Source organism: Tinamus guttatus, unplaced genomic scaffold, assembly GCF_059628265.1.
Source record: "Tinamus guttatus ecotype Peru unplaced genomic scaffold, ASM5962826v1 Tinamus_guttatus_pri_ptg000244l, whole genome shotgun sequence".
NCBI classification, from domain to species: Eukaryota; Metazoa; Chordata; class Aves; order Tinamiformes; family Tinamidae; genus Tinamus; species Tinamus guttatus.
Window position 1 is genome coordinate 1116388 of NW_028288778.1, and position 16232 is coordinate 1132619.

Sequence of the window (16232 nt, forward strand, 5' to 3'; positions counted from 1 at the left end):
CTGCACCTCGGGGTCCCTCTGCACCCCCGGGTCCTCCCTGCACCCCCAGGTCCCTCTGCACTCCCGGGTCCCGCTGCACCCCCGGTCCCACTGCAGCCCGGATCCCGCTGCACCCCCGGATCCCGCTGCAGCCCCAGTCCCGCTGCAGTCCCCGGTCCCGCTGCACCGCCGGTCCCGCTGCACCCCCGGTCTCGCTGCACCCCCGGTCCTTCTCCAGCCCCGGATCCCGCTGCACCCCCGGATCCCGCTGCATCCCCAGTCCCGCTGCAGCCCCCCGTCCCGCTGCACCCCCGGTCCCGCTGCACCCCCGGATCCCGCTGCAGCCCCAGTCCCGCTGCAGCACCCGGTCCCGCTGCACCCCCGGTCCCGCTGCACCCCCGGTCTCGCTGCACCCCCGGATCCGGCTGCATCCCCAGTCCCGCTGCAGCCCCCGGTCCCGCTGCACCCCCGGTCCCGCCCGCCTCGCTCCGAACCCAGCCCGCCCCCCGTCGCCCCGGGCAGGCGGGGCCGTCCCCCCCCCCCGCCCCCGCACCGCCCCCGGCACCGCCCCCGCCGCGGCGGGCGGGAGCGTGCGGGCTGCGGGCTGGCACCGGGCCCGCCCCGCCCAGCACCGGCACCGGCCTCGGCACTGGCACCGGCCCGGCCCATGGAGGCTCCCGGAGAGGCCGGTACCGCAGGTGAGCTGCGGCCGCGGGAGGCGGAAGGAGAGAGGATGGGGGAATGGGATCGGCGCGCCCATCACCGAGGCCTCGGGCCGGGCGCCTTCGCCGGCCGGGACCGAACCGGGTCGGGCAGAACCGGGCCGGGCGCGACACGGCGGGATCGGGGCCGCGAGGGGTGGCTCGGAAGAGGGGCGTGAGGGGGAGAGCGCGGGGACGGGGTGCGGGGGGCGTGCGGGGGGGTGCATGCAGGTGAGGGTGTGCGCAATGGGGCGCAGGGGGTGCGCATGGAGGGGTGTGCGAGAGAGGTGTGCAAGGGCGTGCGGGTGTGCGTGCGGCGGGCTGTGCATGGAGGCGGGGGTGTGTGTGCAAGGCGGTGAGCAAGGGGTGCACATGGGGGGGCAGGGGGTGAGCGTGCAAGGGGGGGACGCAGGTTGTGCAAGGGGGAGCGCGCCCAGGTGCGAGCGCACGGGGGCTGCGGGGGGGCCGCGCGCGCACGCGGGTGTCGCGCCGGCTGCACGGGTGGGTGCCCGCGGGCGGGGGGCGCAGGAAGGGGCGGGCTGGGGCGCAGGGGCTCGGGGCGGTGCTGGGGTCCCCGGTGCCGGTGGGGGCTGCAGCGGGGCCCCCGCGGCTCCGCGCGGCGCGGCCGGACCCCGTCAGGGTGCCGAGGGTCCCGTGCGCCGGCCCCGCTCCGCCGGGGCGGCCGAGCCCGGTGCCGCGGGTGCTGCGGTGGGACGTGAGTCAGCAGAGCCGGCGGGCGCGAGCCCTGACGCCGGCTCCCACCTAGGCGCACGGTGAGCCCCCGGCAGCCGCCGCGGGACCGAGCGGCGCGGCGCGGCACGGCACAGCGCGGCACGGCCGGCAGCACCGCGCCGACATGCAGGCCGAGGCGAGGGGCGACTTCTCCGGCCCTGAGCAGCTCCCCGGTGCGTGGGGGCTAGTGCTGCTCCTGGGGGCGCAGGGCTGGGGACGGCGGGGCGGCTCTGCTCGCCGGTGCCAGAGGCCGAGCCTGCCGGAGCCATCGGGATGGGGACGTGCCAGAGCGGTGCAGGTCCCCTCGGAGCGGACAGAGCTGGGGACGTTGTTCCCCCGTGCAAGGACAGGGTGTCCCATCGCGTTCATCAGCACTGGGATGTGGCGGAGCCGGTGCCGGGAGGCACCCGCGGCTCAGCCGGGGCCGTGCCCGCTGCAAGGGTCCCGGTTCGGGCGCTGCCGCATCCCCTCGGCCCTCGCTGCCTCTTCCTGGGAGACAAAACGCCCCTTGTCTGGCCCGGCCTCGAACAGGCTCCGCTTTTGTCTCGCCGACACAAAGGGGCTGCGGGAGGGGGCGCGGGGCTGGCGGCTGCCGCGGGGCTCGCGCGGCTCCCGGTGCCTCTGCTCAGGCGGCCGGGCCTGTCCGGCAGAGCCGGGCAAGGAGGTGCGGGGGCCGGAGCGGGCGGCCGGCACTCCGGTCCGCGGCCCGTCCGACGAGGCGCCCGGCACCCCCGCCGAGGAGCAGGGCGGCATCCCCATCCCCAGCGCCGGGCTGCTGCACGTGGCCGAGCGGAGACGTGAGTGTGGCCCCCGGGCACCCCGTGTGTCCCCCAGGGTCCCCATCTGTCCCCACAGTCCCTGTCACTCTCTGGGGAGATCCTGGGACCCTGCCTGCCCCAAGCACCCTGCAAGCTCCCTGGGGTCCCTCACCTGCCCCGGGTCCCCTCCCTGAACCCAGAACCCTGGGGACCTTGGGAGCATCCCTGGGAGTCCCCTGCTTGTCCCCAGGGCCATGGGGACACTGCCATCCCTACGGGCATCTTCTGCCCTTCTCCTCTGCTCTTCTGCCTGCACCGAGCCCCCTGGGGACCACACAAGCTCCCTACGGTCCTGCCTGTCACTGAGGCTGTAGGGGCACTGCGAGTATCCCTAAGGGTCCCCTGCCTGTCCCCAGGGCTATGGGGACACTGCCACCCCACCAGGCATCTTCTGCCTGTCCCCTATGCTCCCCTGCCTGTGCCTGCTGTCCCCTACCTGCACCCAGTGCCCTGGGCATCACACGAGCTCCCTACGCTGCCCTGCCTGTCCCTGGGGGCTGTGGGGACAGTGCTGTCCCTCCGGGCATCCTCTGCTGGTACCCCCGGTGCCGTGTGTCCCCATGGGTACCACGTGTCCCCACGGTGCCATGCACCCATGGGTGCCGTGTGTCCCCACGTGCGGCGCCGCCCGCAGAGCCGCTGAGCAGCGTGTCCTCGCTGGAGGTCCATTTCGACCTGCTCGACCTCACCGAGCTCACCGACATGTCGGACCAGGAGCTGGCCGAGGTCTTCGCCGACTCCGACGAGGAGAGCGCGCCCGGCGACGCGCCCGGCGGTGAGCGACTGCCGCGGCCCCCCACACCGTGTCCCCGTGCCATGGCCCAGCACCGTGTCCCAGAGCCATGTCCCCATGTCCCAATGCCATATCCCAGCACCGTGTCCCCGTGTCCCCATGTCCCAGCGCCGTGTCCCCATGTCCCAGCGCCGTGTCCCCGTGCCATGTCCCAGCGCCATGCTTCAGAGCCATGTCCCCATGTCCCAATGCCATATCCCAGCACCGTGTCCCCGTGTCCCCATGTCCCAGCGCCATGTCCCCATGTCCCAGCACCGTGTCCCAGAGCCATGTCCCAGCACCATGCTTCAGTGCCATGTCCCCATGTCCCAATGCCATATCCCAGCACTGTGTCCCCATGTCCCAGGACCATGTCCCAGTGCCGTGTCCCAGCACCGTGTCCCCATATCCCAGTGGCATGTGCCCATGTCCCAGCGCCATGCTTCAGTGCTATGTCCCCATGTCCCGGTGCCGTGTCCCAGCACCGTGTCCCCATGTCCCAGTGCCATGTCCCTGTGTCCCAATGCCATGCTTCAATGCCATGTCCCCATATCCCAGTGCCATGTCCATGTGTCCTGGTGCCGTGTCCCAGCACTGTGTCCCCATGTCCCAACACCATGCTTCAGTGCCATGTCTCCGTGCCATGTCCATGTGTCCCAGTGCCATGTCCCAGCACCATGTCCCCGTGTCCCAGTGCCATGTCCGTGTGTCCCAGTGCCGTGTCCCAGCACCATGTCCCCATGTCCCAACGGGACATGCTTCAGTGCTATGTCCTCGTGTCCCAGTGCCATGTCCGTGTGTCCCAGTGCCATGTCCCAGCACCATGTCTCCATGTCCCAGTGCCATGTCCCCATGTCCCAACGCCATGCTTCAGTGCCATGTCCCCATGTCCCAGTGCCATGTCCCCATGCCATGTCCGTGTGTCCCAGTGCTGTGTCCCAGCACTGTGTCCCCATGTCCCAACGCCATGCTTCAGTGCCATGTCCCCGTGTCCCAGTGCCATGTCCATGTGTCCCCGTGCCGTGTCCCCGCTGACGCCCGTGTCCCCGCAGGGCTGGTGGCGCCCGGCTCGCGGGCCGGCTGCCTGCGCTCGCCCTCGTGGACGCGGGCGCGGGGCGAGCAGGGCCGCGACAAGAAGCCGCCGGTGGAGGCGGAGCCGCGTCCCGGCGCCCCCGCCCCGCGGCAGCCGCAGCCGTAGCGGGGGCGCGAGGGCCGCGCCGGGAGCCCCGGGACTGGACGACGAGACTCGTTGGCGGCACCGGCGGCGGCCCGGGGAGCTGCGGGTGCCCGGGACGGGAAGACCCGGCGAGGCGGCACCGCGCGGGGCCCGGGCACTGCGCGGGGCCGGCCCGGGGGGCCGGTGCCGCCGGCGGGGCGGAGCGGAGCGCGGGGAGAGCGCGCGGGCGAGGCGGGGGCGTCGCCCGCGCTGTACGGCTGCGTGCCCGGTAAAACGGAGGAGTCAGCGCTGCGGCTGCGCCGTGTCCGTCCCGCCGGGGCCGGGGCGGGGGGGAACCGGGCGGGGGAGGCAGCGCCCAGCACCGGGCAGCGGCGTCGGCGCGCGGCGGTGACGTCATGGAGCAGCGCGCCCCGCGGCCCGGCAGCAACGGGGAGCCGCGCCCGGGGTTCCGCTCGGGTCCCGCCGGCCCCGGGGCGGCGGGGGAGGGCCGGGGACACGGGCGGGGGTTGTGGGGGACCCACCATGCCCCATCGTGCACGGGGGAAGGGGTGAAGCCCGTCCCGAGCAGCCCCCACCGTGGGCACCGCCCCAAAACCGCCCCCCGGGGGGCACCCGGCCGCAGCCCCCCCATCCCGGGGGTCCCAAAGCAGAAACACGGAGGCGGCGCTGTGCAGAGAGACCTCGTTACCGCCGCAGGACGGGGCTGCGTCCCCCGAGCTCTGTGCTCCCCAAAACCCCGCGGTCCCCAAACACCTGCGGTCCCCAAAAACCTGCAGTCCCGGAACACCAGCAGTCCCGAAACGCCGCAGCCCCCGCGGGCTCTGCGCGCGGAGCACCGGTGTGTGCATGGGGGCTGCATGGGGGCACCCGCCTCCCACTGCGCCGTGCCCGGACCTGCGGGAGCCTCCGCGCGTTCCGGAGCCGCGGGAACAACCGCGGGCAGCTCCCGCCAGGCGCGGGATGAGGGATCCACCATGTCCCGGGGGCAGCGGGGGGAGCCCCCGCGTGCGGCAGAGCCCCACGGCCCCCCACGCGGTGCGGGGCGGGAGAGCCCGTCCCGAACGGGGCAGCGCCGGCCGTGTCCCCCCTAGGGCTCCGCGTCGGGCTCCTGGAACAGGGACTGCTTGCGCAGGCTGAGGCGGGCGCAGCGCGGGCACGTCGTGGAGTGGTCGTAGAAGCAGTCCCTGCGGGCAGAGGGGCGCGTGGGGCCGGCGGCACCGGGACGCCCGTGTCCCCCCGCTCCGGCGCCATCCGTACCTGTGGAAGACGGCGGAGCAGTCGGCGCACACGGAGCTGTGGCTGTCGAAGGGGAAGAGCACGTCGCCCTCCTTGCAGAGCTCGCACACGAAGCCCTTGGCCTGGCAGCGCTGCGGGGGGCGGGCGGTGAGCGCGGCGCCGTGGGGCTGCCCCACGCCTGCCCCCCAGCTCACCTCGCAGTCCAGCTTGATGTGCTTGGCGAAGAGCGTGTGGATCTCCGTGAGCGAGCAGCCCAGGCGCCCGGCCTCCACGTCAATGAGGTCCTGCAGCGAGTACATCTCGTCGTTCTCCACGAAGTGCTGCCGGTCCTGCAGCTGCAGCCAGAGCGCCCGTCACCGTGGCGTCCGGCCGGCCCCGCCGCCCGCCCGCCCGCCCGCCGCGCTCACCTGCAGCAGCAGCCGGGCCTCCATGGCCTCCTTGCAGGTGATGAAGTAGGGCTTCATGAGCAGGATGTCCTGGCGCAGCTTCTGCGGGGCCGCGGGGATGGGGACGGCCATGGGATTGAGGTGGGATGGGGACACGGACGGGGTGGACACAGGGACAGGATGGGGTGGAGGTGACGGCAGGGACAGCAAGGATTGGAGAGGGGTGGGACGGGATGGGAGCAAGATAAGGATGATGTTGGGGAGGGATGGGGTAGCATGGAGACAAGGGGAAAATGGGGTGTGATAGGGACAAGGATGGGATGTGAATGGGACAGGACAGGGAAACGGATGATTGCAGAGACAGGATGGAGATGGACAGAATGGCACAAGATGAGGACAGAGACAGCAACAGGATGGGATGGGGACAGCACAGAAATGGGATGGGAATGAGAGAAGGATGATAGCATGATGGAGTGGGATAGGTTGTAGGCAGGACAAGACGAGATAGGGACAAGGATGGGATATGAACAAGACAGAACAGGCCAGGGACAAAATGGGAACAGGGGCAGGATACAGACAAGGAATGGGGATAGGGATGCAAGGGGGCAGGAAGGACGGGATGGAGATGAAGGCAGGATGGGGACAGGACAGGCACAGGGGCGAGACAGGAGGGGGACGGGGTCAGGCTGGGCCGGTTCAGGCTCCCTGCGTGTCCCGGGCTCTGCCCGCCAGCCCGAGGGCGCCGCTCACCCGGATCTCCACGAGCTCCTCCACGTAGTTGAAGAGCAGCGGGTTGATCTCCCGCAGCTTCAGCACCGGCCGCGACACCATGAGCGCCAGGTACCGCATGCTGCAGCGGGACACCTGCGTGCCCCCCGCCGTCACCCCGCGCCAGGGACCCCACGGCCCCCGCGGCCGGGCCTGGCCCCACGGCGCCGTGGGGTGAGCCATGGCCCCAGGCACCCCCAATCCAGGGACCCTCACTGAGGACACAGCCCCAGGGACCCCCATCCCAGGGCCACGGTCCCCAGGGACTCCAGGCTGGGGACCTGGTCCCCAGGAACCCCAGGGACCCCTAGGCCAGAGCAGGGCCCCATGCCCAGGGACCTGGCCCCCATGGATACCCTGGGATCCCTCTCGAGGGTCCGGAGCCCCCAGGGACACCCCTGCCAGGAATCCAGCCCCTGGGCAACCCCCAAGGACAGGGACTCTGGGACCCCTCCCCAGGGACACAGCCCCCCACCAGGGTCCCCAGCCCCACAGCGGGGTCTCCACACACCCCACGGGCACCTTGCGGGGCTCGAAGTCCCAGTTGTGGATGGCGCGGGCCGGGATGACGGCCAGGTCATTCCAGTGGCAGCTGCTGCAGTAGTAGAGGCCGGTGTAGTCGCACTGCCGGGCCTCGCTGGGCACCCCTCCTGCGGCGGCACACGTGTGGGTCCGGGCCCCACACACCCCCCTACCTGCCCCAGGCAGCCCCCAGCCCCATGGATACATGTCTCCAAGCCCAAAATATCCCTGGTCCCCAGCTCCATGAAGGCCGAGCCCCCAGTTCCCTGTCCCAAATATCCCTGGTCCCCAGCCCCTCAAATCCATGTCCCCCAGCCCTACATAACCCTGCCCCTTAGCCCCACATATCCCTGGTGGCTCCCAGCCCCACACACCCCTGTACCAGCCTGACACAGGCCAAGCCCAAATGCCCCCTGGCCCCACATATCCCTAAACCCCCAGCCCCACACAGCTCCGGCCCCAGCCCCACACACCCCTGATCACACACACCCTCTACCCAGCCCCAGGCAGTCCCAGTCCCCAGGCTTCAGCCCCACACACCCCTGGCCCCAGCCCCACGGCGGTGCTTACGCAGGGAGATGGGGGCCCGGCACTCGGCGCAGCGGTAGTCCTGGCTGTCGAGCCCGCTCTCGGGGCAGATGTTGAGCTCGTACTCGGCTTGGTGGCTCACCTTGGACCTCACGCACGCCTTGGTGACCAGCGGCAGGCACTTGCTGTGGCACCGGTAGTAGCACCCTGGGGACGGGCAGCCGTGAGGACGGGGCCGGCGGGGGGACGCGACGGGGGTCCCGGCCCCCAGACCCACCTGTGCAGGTGTACCAGGTCTGGATGAGGCCCCAGATGATGGTGCTGCACTTGTCGCACGTCTGCTTCACGCTCTTGCTCTTCTCCTTGTAGAAGCGGTGCTCCAGGATGACGCGGATGTTGGGCTCGTCCTCGGAGGGGTCCTGCGGCACCGCGCGGCGCGTTGGAGCGGTCCCCGCGTTGGAGCCCCCCGCGCCGGCCCCGGCCCCACCTGCAGCTCCTGCAGCTTGAGGCGCAGGTGGATGAGCCGCACCACGGCGTCCTTCTGGCGCTCCGAGTGCTCGGGCAGCTCCAGGATGACGCGCTTGCACTCCTCGATGGCCTGCCGCAGCTGCCGCACGTCCGACGCCAGGAACAGCCCCTGCGCCGCGAGCAGCGGCGGGAGGAAGGTGACGATGAGGAGGCAGGTGGCGGCGGGCCGGCTGCCCCGCGCCGCCCGGCCCCACGCACCACCGGCCGTGAGAAGTGGTCCTCGGCCAGCCCCAGGTCCATGGGGCGCTCCGAGCCCTCGGCGTCGCCCGGGGACGGCTCCGGCTGCCGCTCTGCAAGGAGGGGGGGACATGACTCGGGGGGGGCAGGATGGAGGGGGACCCGCGTGTCCCCTGTCCGTCCTGGCACCCACCTGGGGCCGGCAGCGGCTCGGGGCACTCGTGCTGCTCCAGCGCCTTGTCGAAGGGGTTGAGATGGGCCTGCCGAAACCGCGCCAGCCGCTCGCCGTACTCCATGGCCGCGCGCCCTGCGGGGACGGGGACGCCACCGTCACCGCCGCGCTCGACGGCACGTCAGCGTCACCGCGCGCTCCCCCGTGCACAACAACCGGCATCGTCACCGCCGCGCTCGCCAGCCCGGCACCGGCACCGCGCGCTCCCCCAGCCACAACCGGCACCGGCACCGCGCGCTCCCCCGTGCACGGCCACCACCGCCGGCACCGCCGCGCTCACCAGCCCGGCACCGGCACCGGCACCGCGCGCTCCCCCGTGCACAACAACCGCCGCCGTCACCGCCGCGCTCGCTGGCGCGTCCCCGGCGCCGCGCGCTCCCCAGCGCGCTGCGATCCCGGGCGCGGCACCGCGCGGCACCGGGGCGGGCGCACGGGCCGGTGCCGCCGCCGCCTCCCGCCGCGGCCGGGCTCGGTTCCGCGCTCCCGCCGTGCCCCCCCCCGCCCCGCCGCGGGAAGCGGCAGCGTCGCAGGGCGGTCCCGGCCGCAGCCCCGCAGCGAGGGGCTGGCACGGGCGGGCAGTGCGGCGCGGCCCCGCTGCGGGGGCTGCCCCCTCCCGGTACTCGCTGCCTCCCGGTACTCGCCCCCTGCGCAGCCCGGACCCCCTGCCCGCTTCAACACCCGCCGCCAGCCCCTGTGCGCTGCCCCCCGCGCTGCCCGGCCCCACCGCGCGCTCCCCCCGGCCCCACCGCGGCCGTCCGCATTGCGCGGCCCTCCCGCGGGGCTGCTCCCCCCGTCACACAGCCCCGGTTCTTTGCCCGTTGCAGAGCCCCGGTCCCCAGCGCTGCACGGTGCCCGTTCCCTCCCTGCCCAGCTCGGCCCCGCCGGCCCCATTGCGCGGTCCCGGTCCCGGTCCCGGTCCCGGTCCCGGTCCCCCCCCGCGTGTCGCGATCCCCGCCCGCCAGGGGGCAGCGCCGCCCCCACCCCGCTCACCGCGGCGGCGCCCCGGCTACATGGCGGCCTCGTGGCCACGCCTCCTCAATAGGCCACGCCCGTTAAGACCACGCCCCTCGCGCCAGACCACGCCCCTCTGCGCGCGGCCACGCCCCCCTCGCCGCCGCCCCCTGTCGGCCGCCGCCGCCGCCGCCCCCGGGCGGGGCCGCAGCGCGGGGGGGCGGCCCGTGACGCTGCTGCCCCCGGTCCCCGCATTGTCCCTCCGGGCTGTGCCCGTGGCCCCTTTGTCCCCGTGTCCCCCCGCCCCGTGGCTCCCGTCCCCTTTGTCCTTTGTCCCTTGTCCTTACAGACCCCTCCCTTTGCTGTGGACCCTCTCCCTAGCGCCGCTAGCCCCACGGCCCTTTGTCCCCGTGGGCTCCTCCCCAGTGCTCTCTCCCAGCGCCCCCCCATCCCCGTGGCCAGCCCCCCGTAGTCTTTGGTCACCTTGTCCCCATGGACACCCCCACTCTCCCCTGCTCCTTTCCCTGTAGTGCCCTTGCTCCAAATCCCCTGTCCCCATAGCCCAATCCCCCTTGTCTCCCATCCCTACAGCCCCTGCCTCCATCCTTGTCCCTTGGTGCCACAAGTGCCCTCCCCCTTGCCCCCCTACCCATCTGCCCCATCCCTCATCTCCGTGCAGCAGAGGCCGGGGTGCTCCTGTCCCTGCACAGGGTCCAAGGATTGTGCCCCACACAAGGGCTCAGCAAGGACCCCACCATGGGGACAGGCAGGGCCCTGGGGTGGCCACAACATCAGGGCATGGGCAGCCCATGTCCCTCACCCCCTCCCCAGGTGCCCCCACATCCACTAGAGCTGGACCTGCGTCACCCATGGGGGTGACCCGGCCTGAGGGTCACATGCCCAGCCCGCCCGCCATAGATGGATACACCAGGCAACTGGACAGCAATAAATTTATTAAGTATTCAAGAAAAAATAGACACAAACCAGTAAAAAACAAAGTGGGGGGCGCTCCCTCTGGAGCGGCGGCAGGGGCTGAGCTAACTCATAACGGGGGATAGGGTTAGTAAATACCGAACGCTTGTGGTCTCGGGACCCCTAATTGGAAGCAACTAGAAGCCGGCAAGGGCTCGTTATGGGCGGCTAGCGGGGGAGCAGCGGGGGCCGGGCCCCCTGGCTTCACTTGGCGCCCTGGGCCTCCGACTCCTCTTCCTCGTCGTCCTCGTACATCTCGCCCTCCTCCTCGACCGTGGCGTCCTGGTACTGCTGGTACTCGGAGACCAGGTCGTTCATGTTGCTCTCGGCCTCGGTGAACTCCATCTCGTCCATGCCCTCGCCCGTGTACCAGTGCAGGAAGGCCTTGCGGCGGAACATGGCCGTGAACTGCTCCGAGATGCGCTTGAAGAGCTCCTGGATGGCCGTGCTGTTGCCGATGAAGGTGGAGGACATCTTGAGCCCCCGGGGCGGGATGTCACACACGGCCACCTTCACGTTGTTGGGGATCCACTCCACGAAGTAGGAGCTGTTCTTGCTCTGAATGGCCAGCATCTGCTCGTCCACCTCCTTCATGGACATGCGGCCACGGAAGACGGTGGCCACGGTGAGGTAGCGCCCGTGCCGGGGGTCGCAAGCCGCCATCATGTTCTTGGCATCGAACATCTGCTGCGTGAGCTCGGGGACGGTGAGCGCGCGGTACTGCTGGCTGCCGCGGGCCGTGAGCGGCGCGAAGCCCGGCATGAAGAAGTGCAGGCGCGGGAAGGGCACCATGTTGACCGCCAGCTTGCGCAGGTCGGCGTTGAGCTGCCCGGGGAAGCGCAGCGAGGTGGTGACGCCGCTCATGGTGGCCGACACCAGGTGGTTGAGGTCGCCGTAGGTGGGGGTGGCGAGCTTGAGCGTGCGGAAGCAGATGTCGTAGAGCGCCTCGTTATCGATGCAGTAGGTCTCATCCGTGTTCTCCACTAGCTGGTGGATGGAGAGCGTCGCGTTGTAGGGCTCCACCACCGTGTCCGACACCTTGGGCGAGGGCACCACGCTGAAAGTGTTCATGATGCGGTCGGGGTACTCCTCGCGCACCTTGCTGATGAGCAGCGTGCCCATGCCCGAGCCGGTGCCGCCGCCGAGCGAGTGGGTCAGCTGGAAGCCCTGCAGGCAGTCGCAGTTCTCGCACTCCTTGCGCACCACGTCCAGCACCGAGTCCACCAGCTCGGCGCCCTCCGTGTAGTGGCCCTTGGCCCAGTTGTTGCCGGCGCCGCTCTGGCCTGCGGGAAGAGACGAGCCCATGCCGGAGCGGGATGCGGCGCCGCGGCGCCCACGCCGGAGCCGGGAGCCGGAGCATGGGGCGGGGTGGGAAGCGGCGGCCGCGGAGCCTTGGCAGGGAGCCCTGGGGCCGCGGGGCAGACGCTGGGGACGCTCTGGGTGCGGGCACAGGTACAACGGGCCCCGGAGGGCATGGAAGGGAGGGGTGCGTCGGTGGGGGTGTTTCCGGACCTACCGAAAATGAAGTTGTCTGGTCGGAAGAGGTGTCCGAAGGCCCCTGAGCGCACGCTGTCCATCGTGCCCGGCTCCAGGTCCACCAGGATGGCGCGAGGCACGTACTTGTGAGCTGCGGGGACACCGGTGTGACCCACGGCTCCCAGAGCCCCCCCACGCCACGGACCACCCCCCGCCAACACCACGTCCCCCCCACCCCAGGCGCTTACAGGAGGCCTCATTGTAGTAGACGCTGATGCGCTCCAGCTGCAGGTCCGAGTCGCCCACGTAGTTGCCGCTGGGGTCTATGCCGTGCTCGTCGCTGATCACCTCCCAGAACTGGGGGGCACCGCGGGGAGGTCACAGGGGACCAGGCTCCATGTGCCCCCCATCCCCAAGCCATGGGGCTGGGTCCCGCCCTGGGGTGCTTGGTGCCACCAGCCGGGGGTTGTTGAACACCCATAGGGGACCCAGGGCCAATTCTGGCTGGGTGGGGGGCTCTGCACCACGGAGTGGGGACCATGGTGAGGGTCCAGCCTTGGGGGAGGCTCTTCATGGCAGGGGGGGACCATAGGGACATCTGGCTCTAGGGGAGGGGGGTCTCTGCACTGCAGGGATGGATCCCAGGGGTGACTCTTTGTCTCGGGAAGGGACCTTGGGGACAACCAATCCCAGAAGGGAGGGGCTCTGCATGGCAGAAGGGGGACCCCGGAGACGACCCTGACCTCGATGGGAGGGGCGGGGGGGGGGATGCTGGTGGCGGTGGGAAGGGCGGAGTCACAGTAAAGGGGGACCCTGGGGACAAGTGCGACCTCGGGGGGTCGCGGGGCAAATCCCGCCCCCTCGAGGGGTGCTCTGCATCGAGAGGGGGTCCCGGGGAGGGCGGCTCTGCACCGCGGCGGGGGACACCGGGGACACGGGGAGCGGCGCCCCGGGGCCGGCTCCGCACCGCGGGGCCCGGGCACCGGCGCTGCCGCAGCCGGGGAGCCGCGGGGAGGGCAGGTCACGTCGGGGGAACCGGGCGGGGAGAACGGGGAAGGCGCCGGGCGGGGGGCACCGGGGACAGCGGCCGGGCGGGGCGGGGGGCGCTGCCGGCGCTGGCCGCGGTGCTGAAGCGCCGCTCGGAGCCGCCGCGGCACCGGCACCGGCACCGGCACCGCGCGGGGGCTCCGCCCGGCCGCGGCCACCGGGGATCGGGCTGCGGCAGCGCCCCCGCCTCCCCGCCCCGCGCCGGGCGGACAAAGGAGCGGGGCTGGGCGGGGCCCTTTGTTCTGCCGGTGCGGCGGGGGGGGCTCTGCCCGCCGCGCCCGGTGCCGGTGCCGGCGGCCGCCGTTACCTTGGCGCCGATCTGGTTGCCGCATTGGCCCGCCTGGATGTGGACGATCTCCCTCATGGTGGCGCCGGGTCGGGTCGGGACGCGGAGCGGGGCCGGGAGCGGGGCCGGGAGCGCGGGGGGCGGCGCTGCCGCCGCCGGTCCCTTTATAGGGCGCCGCGCGCCGCACCGGGGCGGCCGCTGACGTCACCGCGCGCCGCCGCCAATGGGCGCGCGCCGCCGCCGCAGCGCGCTGCAGCATCCTGCGGCACCGGCCCCGCCCGCGCCGCCGGCACCGGCACCGGAGCCGCCCGGGACCACCGCGGGGGGGGGGCACCTGCGCTCCCCCCCACACACACACCGGGGTCCGGGTCTATCGTGCGGGACGGGATGGGCCCCGCCCGGGAGGGGGCCGCGGGGGGACAGGGGGACATAGGCGGGAACGGGCCCCGCCCGCCCAACGCGGGGACCCGCGGGCACCGGGGGTACCGCGTACCGCCCCCCCCGCCAAGCTAAGGGGGGTCCCTGCACCGGCGGATGGGGACGGGATTCCCGGGGGGGCGCCCTGCACCGGCGGGGGCGGGGGAGATCCCCGTGGGGGCCCCCGCCCCACACGCGGGGGGACATTGGGGATCGCGAGGTGGGAGGGGGCGCACGGTCCCCCTGAACGTGGGCAAGGACGGTCTGTGTCCCCCCCCGGACACCAGGGCCCACCCAGACACAACCCCAGCCCTGCAGGGTCTCCTGGCCGCGGGGGGGCCCTGGCTGCGCCATGGGGGACAGGGACAAGAGTGGTGGGGGGGGCGTGCCCCGAGGGGCGCCTGGCCTGGGGACCGAGGAGGGGGCCGCGGTGGTGGCCGAACAAAGGCGGCTGGTGGCCGCGGCCTCCCTTTGTGCTGCAGCGATGCCCGGGGACGCCCAGGCCCAGGACACATCCCGACTCCGCCACCCCGGAGCGCCCTGGCACCCGGCCCTGCTGCAGGCCCTGCCGGGAAGGGGCCGGTGCCCGCGGGGATGCGGGAAGGGGCCGGTGCCCGCGGGGATGCGGCGCCTTGGCGGGAGGCGGGAGCCGGGCGGCCCCCGCGGGACGCGCAGCCACAGCCTCACTGCAAAGAGCCTTTATTGAGCGCGCGGGGCCGTTACCTGCGCGCGGAGCGGGGCTACCAGGAGCACAGCACCACCTCCCGCAGCGTCCGCCGCAGCTCCTGGCTCCGGAACGCGTAGATGAGCGGGTCCAGCACCGAGTTGCAGATGATGAGGATGAGGAAGAGGTTGAAGTAGCTGAAGAAGCAGGTGCAGAAGGGGTTGGTGGGGCAGGTGACGATGAGGATGAGGTGGAAGAAGAAGGGCCCCCAGCAGATGAAGAAGACGCCCAGCAGGATGGTGAGCGTCACGGCGCCCTTGAGGCTGCTGGTGCGGTAGACAGTGGGTTTCTTCTGCTGGCTGGAGATGCTGCGAAGGTGGTGGCGGGCCAGGGCGAACATGTGGATGTAGAGCACCAGCATGAGCACCAGCATGAAGAGGAAGAAGCCGATGAGGCAGAGGAGGATGGCGTTGCTGCGGTAGTAGGTGATGAAGACGGTGCTGGAGACGGTGCTGGCCAGCCAGACGCTGGCCATGGTGACCACGGCGCGCTGCAGCGTCATGATGCTGTGGTAGCGCAGGGCGTAGAAGATGGTGATGTAGCGGTCCACGGCGATGACCCCCAGGAAGGAGAGGGAGGACACCACGGAGCTGCAGATGAGCATGTCGATGATGTTGTCCACGTGGCGGACGACGCTGGCGCTGATGACCAGCACGCCGTGCTCCATGAGCAGCATGAAGAGCGTCTCCACCAGGTTGCTGACGCTCACCAGCATGTCGGAGACGGCCAGGCAGCAGATGAAGTAGTACATGGGCGAGTGCAGGTTCCTGTTCTTGAGGATGGCGGCCACCACCAGCACGTTCTCCACCAGGCTCACGAGGCCCAGCGTGAGGAAGAGCTCGTTGGGGATGTCCGGGCCCTGGCAGCCGCCGCCGCCGCCGCCGCCCGTCGCGTTGCTCGCGTTGCCCTCGCTGGCGTTCCAGGGCTCGCGCAGCAGGCGCAGCGGGGCCAGCGTGGACATGGCGCCCGCCGGCCCCGCGCCCCGCCGGCCCGCGCCGCCAGCGCGTGCCCACGCCGGTGCCGCCGCCGCGGGGCTCCCCGCGCCCCGCTGCTCCCCACCGGCACCGCGGCCGCCCCGCTCCTGCCCGGCCCCTCGAGCGGGAGATTCGCAGCTCTGCGGGGAAGAAAGGGCCCTTTCTCTGCCCTACTTTAAAGCGGCTCCCGCGGCCCCTCCTCCGCAAGGGTGGGCACCCACATGACGGCCCCGCGCCCCACGGCCGCAGCAGCGCGTGCGGATGGGGCTGCCGGGACCCCGGCGTCGGGCAGGGGCCCTGGGGGGATCCCTGTGCACCCTGGAGCCTCCCAGGTACCCTGGGGTCCCCTGTACGCCTTGGGGCTCCCACGCACCCTGGGGATCCCCATCAACCCCAGAGTCTCCCGTACGTGTTGGGGTCTCCCGTGCACCTTGAGGGTCCTTGTGCACCCTGGGGAGCCCTGGGGGTCCGGGCACGCTGGGGCGCGTGCGGGGCCGCATGGGCTCAGCTCCCTCGCAGCCTGGAGCGAAGGGCAGAGCTGGCAGCGCTCGGCCTGGCCCTGCGGACAGGGCACCAGTTCGACCCCCTCAGGGTGCCGATGGGCCCCCTGCTCCGGCAAGGGCTCAGGTGGCCACAGCGGCACGCGGGGACGGTGCTGCACGTGGGGACGATCCTCAAAGGGATCCTCAAAGGCCCCTTTTTCCCTGGGAGAGGAGCAGCCCCGGCCCTGCTCCGCAGGGAATCGCCCCGCGGCACCAGAAGCTCCGAGCGGAGCGGGGCCCCGCGAACGTGACGCCGGGGCCGGCGGAGCAGCCCAACGTGCCGGCCC

General features: G+C 72.2%; 4 protein-coding genes across 4 annotated transcripts; 1 reads left to right on the forward strand and 3 right to left on the reverse strand.

Moving 5' to 3' along the window:
• Positions 1 to 1494: 1494 nt before the first annotated feature.
• On the forward strand, positions 1495 to 4240 carry DBNDD1 (dysbindin domain containing 1). The gene is made up of 4 exons (XM_088526219.1): positions 1495 to 1585; positions 2063 to 2209; positions 2865 to 3005; positions 4055 to 4240. Exons 1-4 carry the CDS (start codon positions 1537 to 1539, stop codon positions 4198 to 4200), a joined length of 483 nt encoding a protein of 160 aa, XP_088382345.1. The 5' UTR covers positions 1495 to 1536; the 3' UTR covers positions 4201 to 4240.
• Positions 4241 to 5266: 1026 nt separating this feature from the next.
• Positions 5267 to 9594, reverse strand: DEF8 (differentially expressed in FDCP 8 homolog). The gene is made up of 12 exons (XM_088526220.1): positions 9547 to 9594; positions 8518 to 8631; positions 8346 to 8437; positions 8107 to 8256; positions 7897 to 8038; positions 7662 to 7826; positions 7092 to 7219; positions 6552 to 6665; positions 5823 to 5903; positions 5610 to 5750; positions 5437 to 5546; positions 5267 to 5363 (listed from the first exon to the last, which is right to left on the reverse strand). The coding sequence occupies exons 2-12, from the start codon at positions 8618 to 8620 to the stop codon at positions 5267 to 5269; spliced, it is 1323 nt and encodes a 440-aa protein (XP_088382346.1). The 5' UTR covers positions 8621 to 8631; positions 9547 to 9594.
• An 849-nt stretch (positions 9595 to 10443) lies between these two features.
• TUBB3 (tubulin beta 3 class III) lies at positions 10444 to 13381 on the reverse strand. Its single transcript, XM_088526221.1, has 4 exons — positions 13310 to 13381; positions 12204 to 12312; positions 11996 to 12106; positions 10444 to 11762 (listed from the first exon to the last, which is right to left on the reverse strand). The coding sequence occupies exons 1-4, from the start codon at positions 13364 to 13366 to the stop codon at positions 10684 to 10686; spliced, it is 1356 nt and encodes a 451-aa protein (XP_088382347.1). The 5' UTR covers positions 13367 to 13381; the 3' UTR covers positions 10444 to 10683.
• A 1064-nt stretch (positions 13382 to 14445) lies between these two features.
• On the reverse strand, positions 14446 to 15390 carry MC1R (melanocortin 1 receptor). Its single transcript, XM_088526222.1, has one exon. The coding sequence runs from the start codon at positions 15388 to 15390 to the stop codon at positions 14446 to 14448; it is 945 nt and encodes a 314-aa protein (XP_088382348.1).
• Positions 15391 to 16232: the final 842 nt, after the last annotated feature.

Coding starts and splice junctions, on each gene's coding strand:
- DBNDD1 (XM_088526219.1), top strand. CDS start 1,537: ATGCAGGCCGAGGCGAGGGGCGACTTCTCCGGCCCTGAGCAGCTCCCC. Junction 2,210..2,864: donor GCACGTGGCCGAGCGGAGAC/GTGAGTGTGGCC, acceptor CGCCGCCCGCAG/AGCCGCTGAGCAGCGTGTCC. Junction 3,006..4,054: donor GCCCGGCGACGCGCCCGGCG/GTGAGCGACTGC, acceptor GTGTCCCCGCAG/GGCTGGTGGCGCCCGGCTCG.
- DEF8 (XM_088526220.1), bottom strand. CDS start 8,620: ATGGAGTACGGCGAGCGGCTGGCGCGGTTTCGGCAGGCCCATCTCAAC. Junction 8,257..8,345: donor ACCACTTCTCACGGCCGGTG/GTGCGTGGGGCC, acceptor CTCGCGGCGCAG/GGGCTGTTCCTGGCGTCGGA. Junction 7,827..7,896: donor GACCTGGTACACCTGCACAG/GTGGGTCTGGGG, acceptor GCCCGTCCCCAG/GGTGCTACTACCGGTGCCAC.
- TUBB3 (XM_088526221.1), bottom strand. CDS start 13,366: ATGAGGGAGATCGTCCACATCCAGGCGGGCCAATGCGGCAACCAGATC. Junction 12,313..13,309: donor GCAACCAGATCGGCGCCAAG/GTAACGGCGGCC, acceptor GGTGCCCCCCAG/TTCTGGGAGGTGATCAGCGA. Junction 12,107..12,203: donor CTACTACAATGAGGCCTCCT/GTAAGCGCCTGG, acceptor GTGTCCCCGCAG/CTCACAAGTACGTGCCTCGC.
- MC1R (XM_088526222.1), bottom strand. CDS start 15,390: ATGTCCACGCTGGCCCCGCTGCGCCTGCTGCGCGAGCCCTGGAACGCC.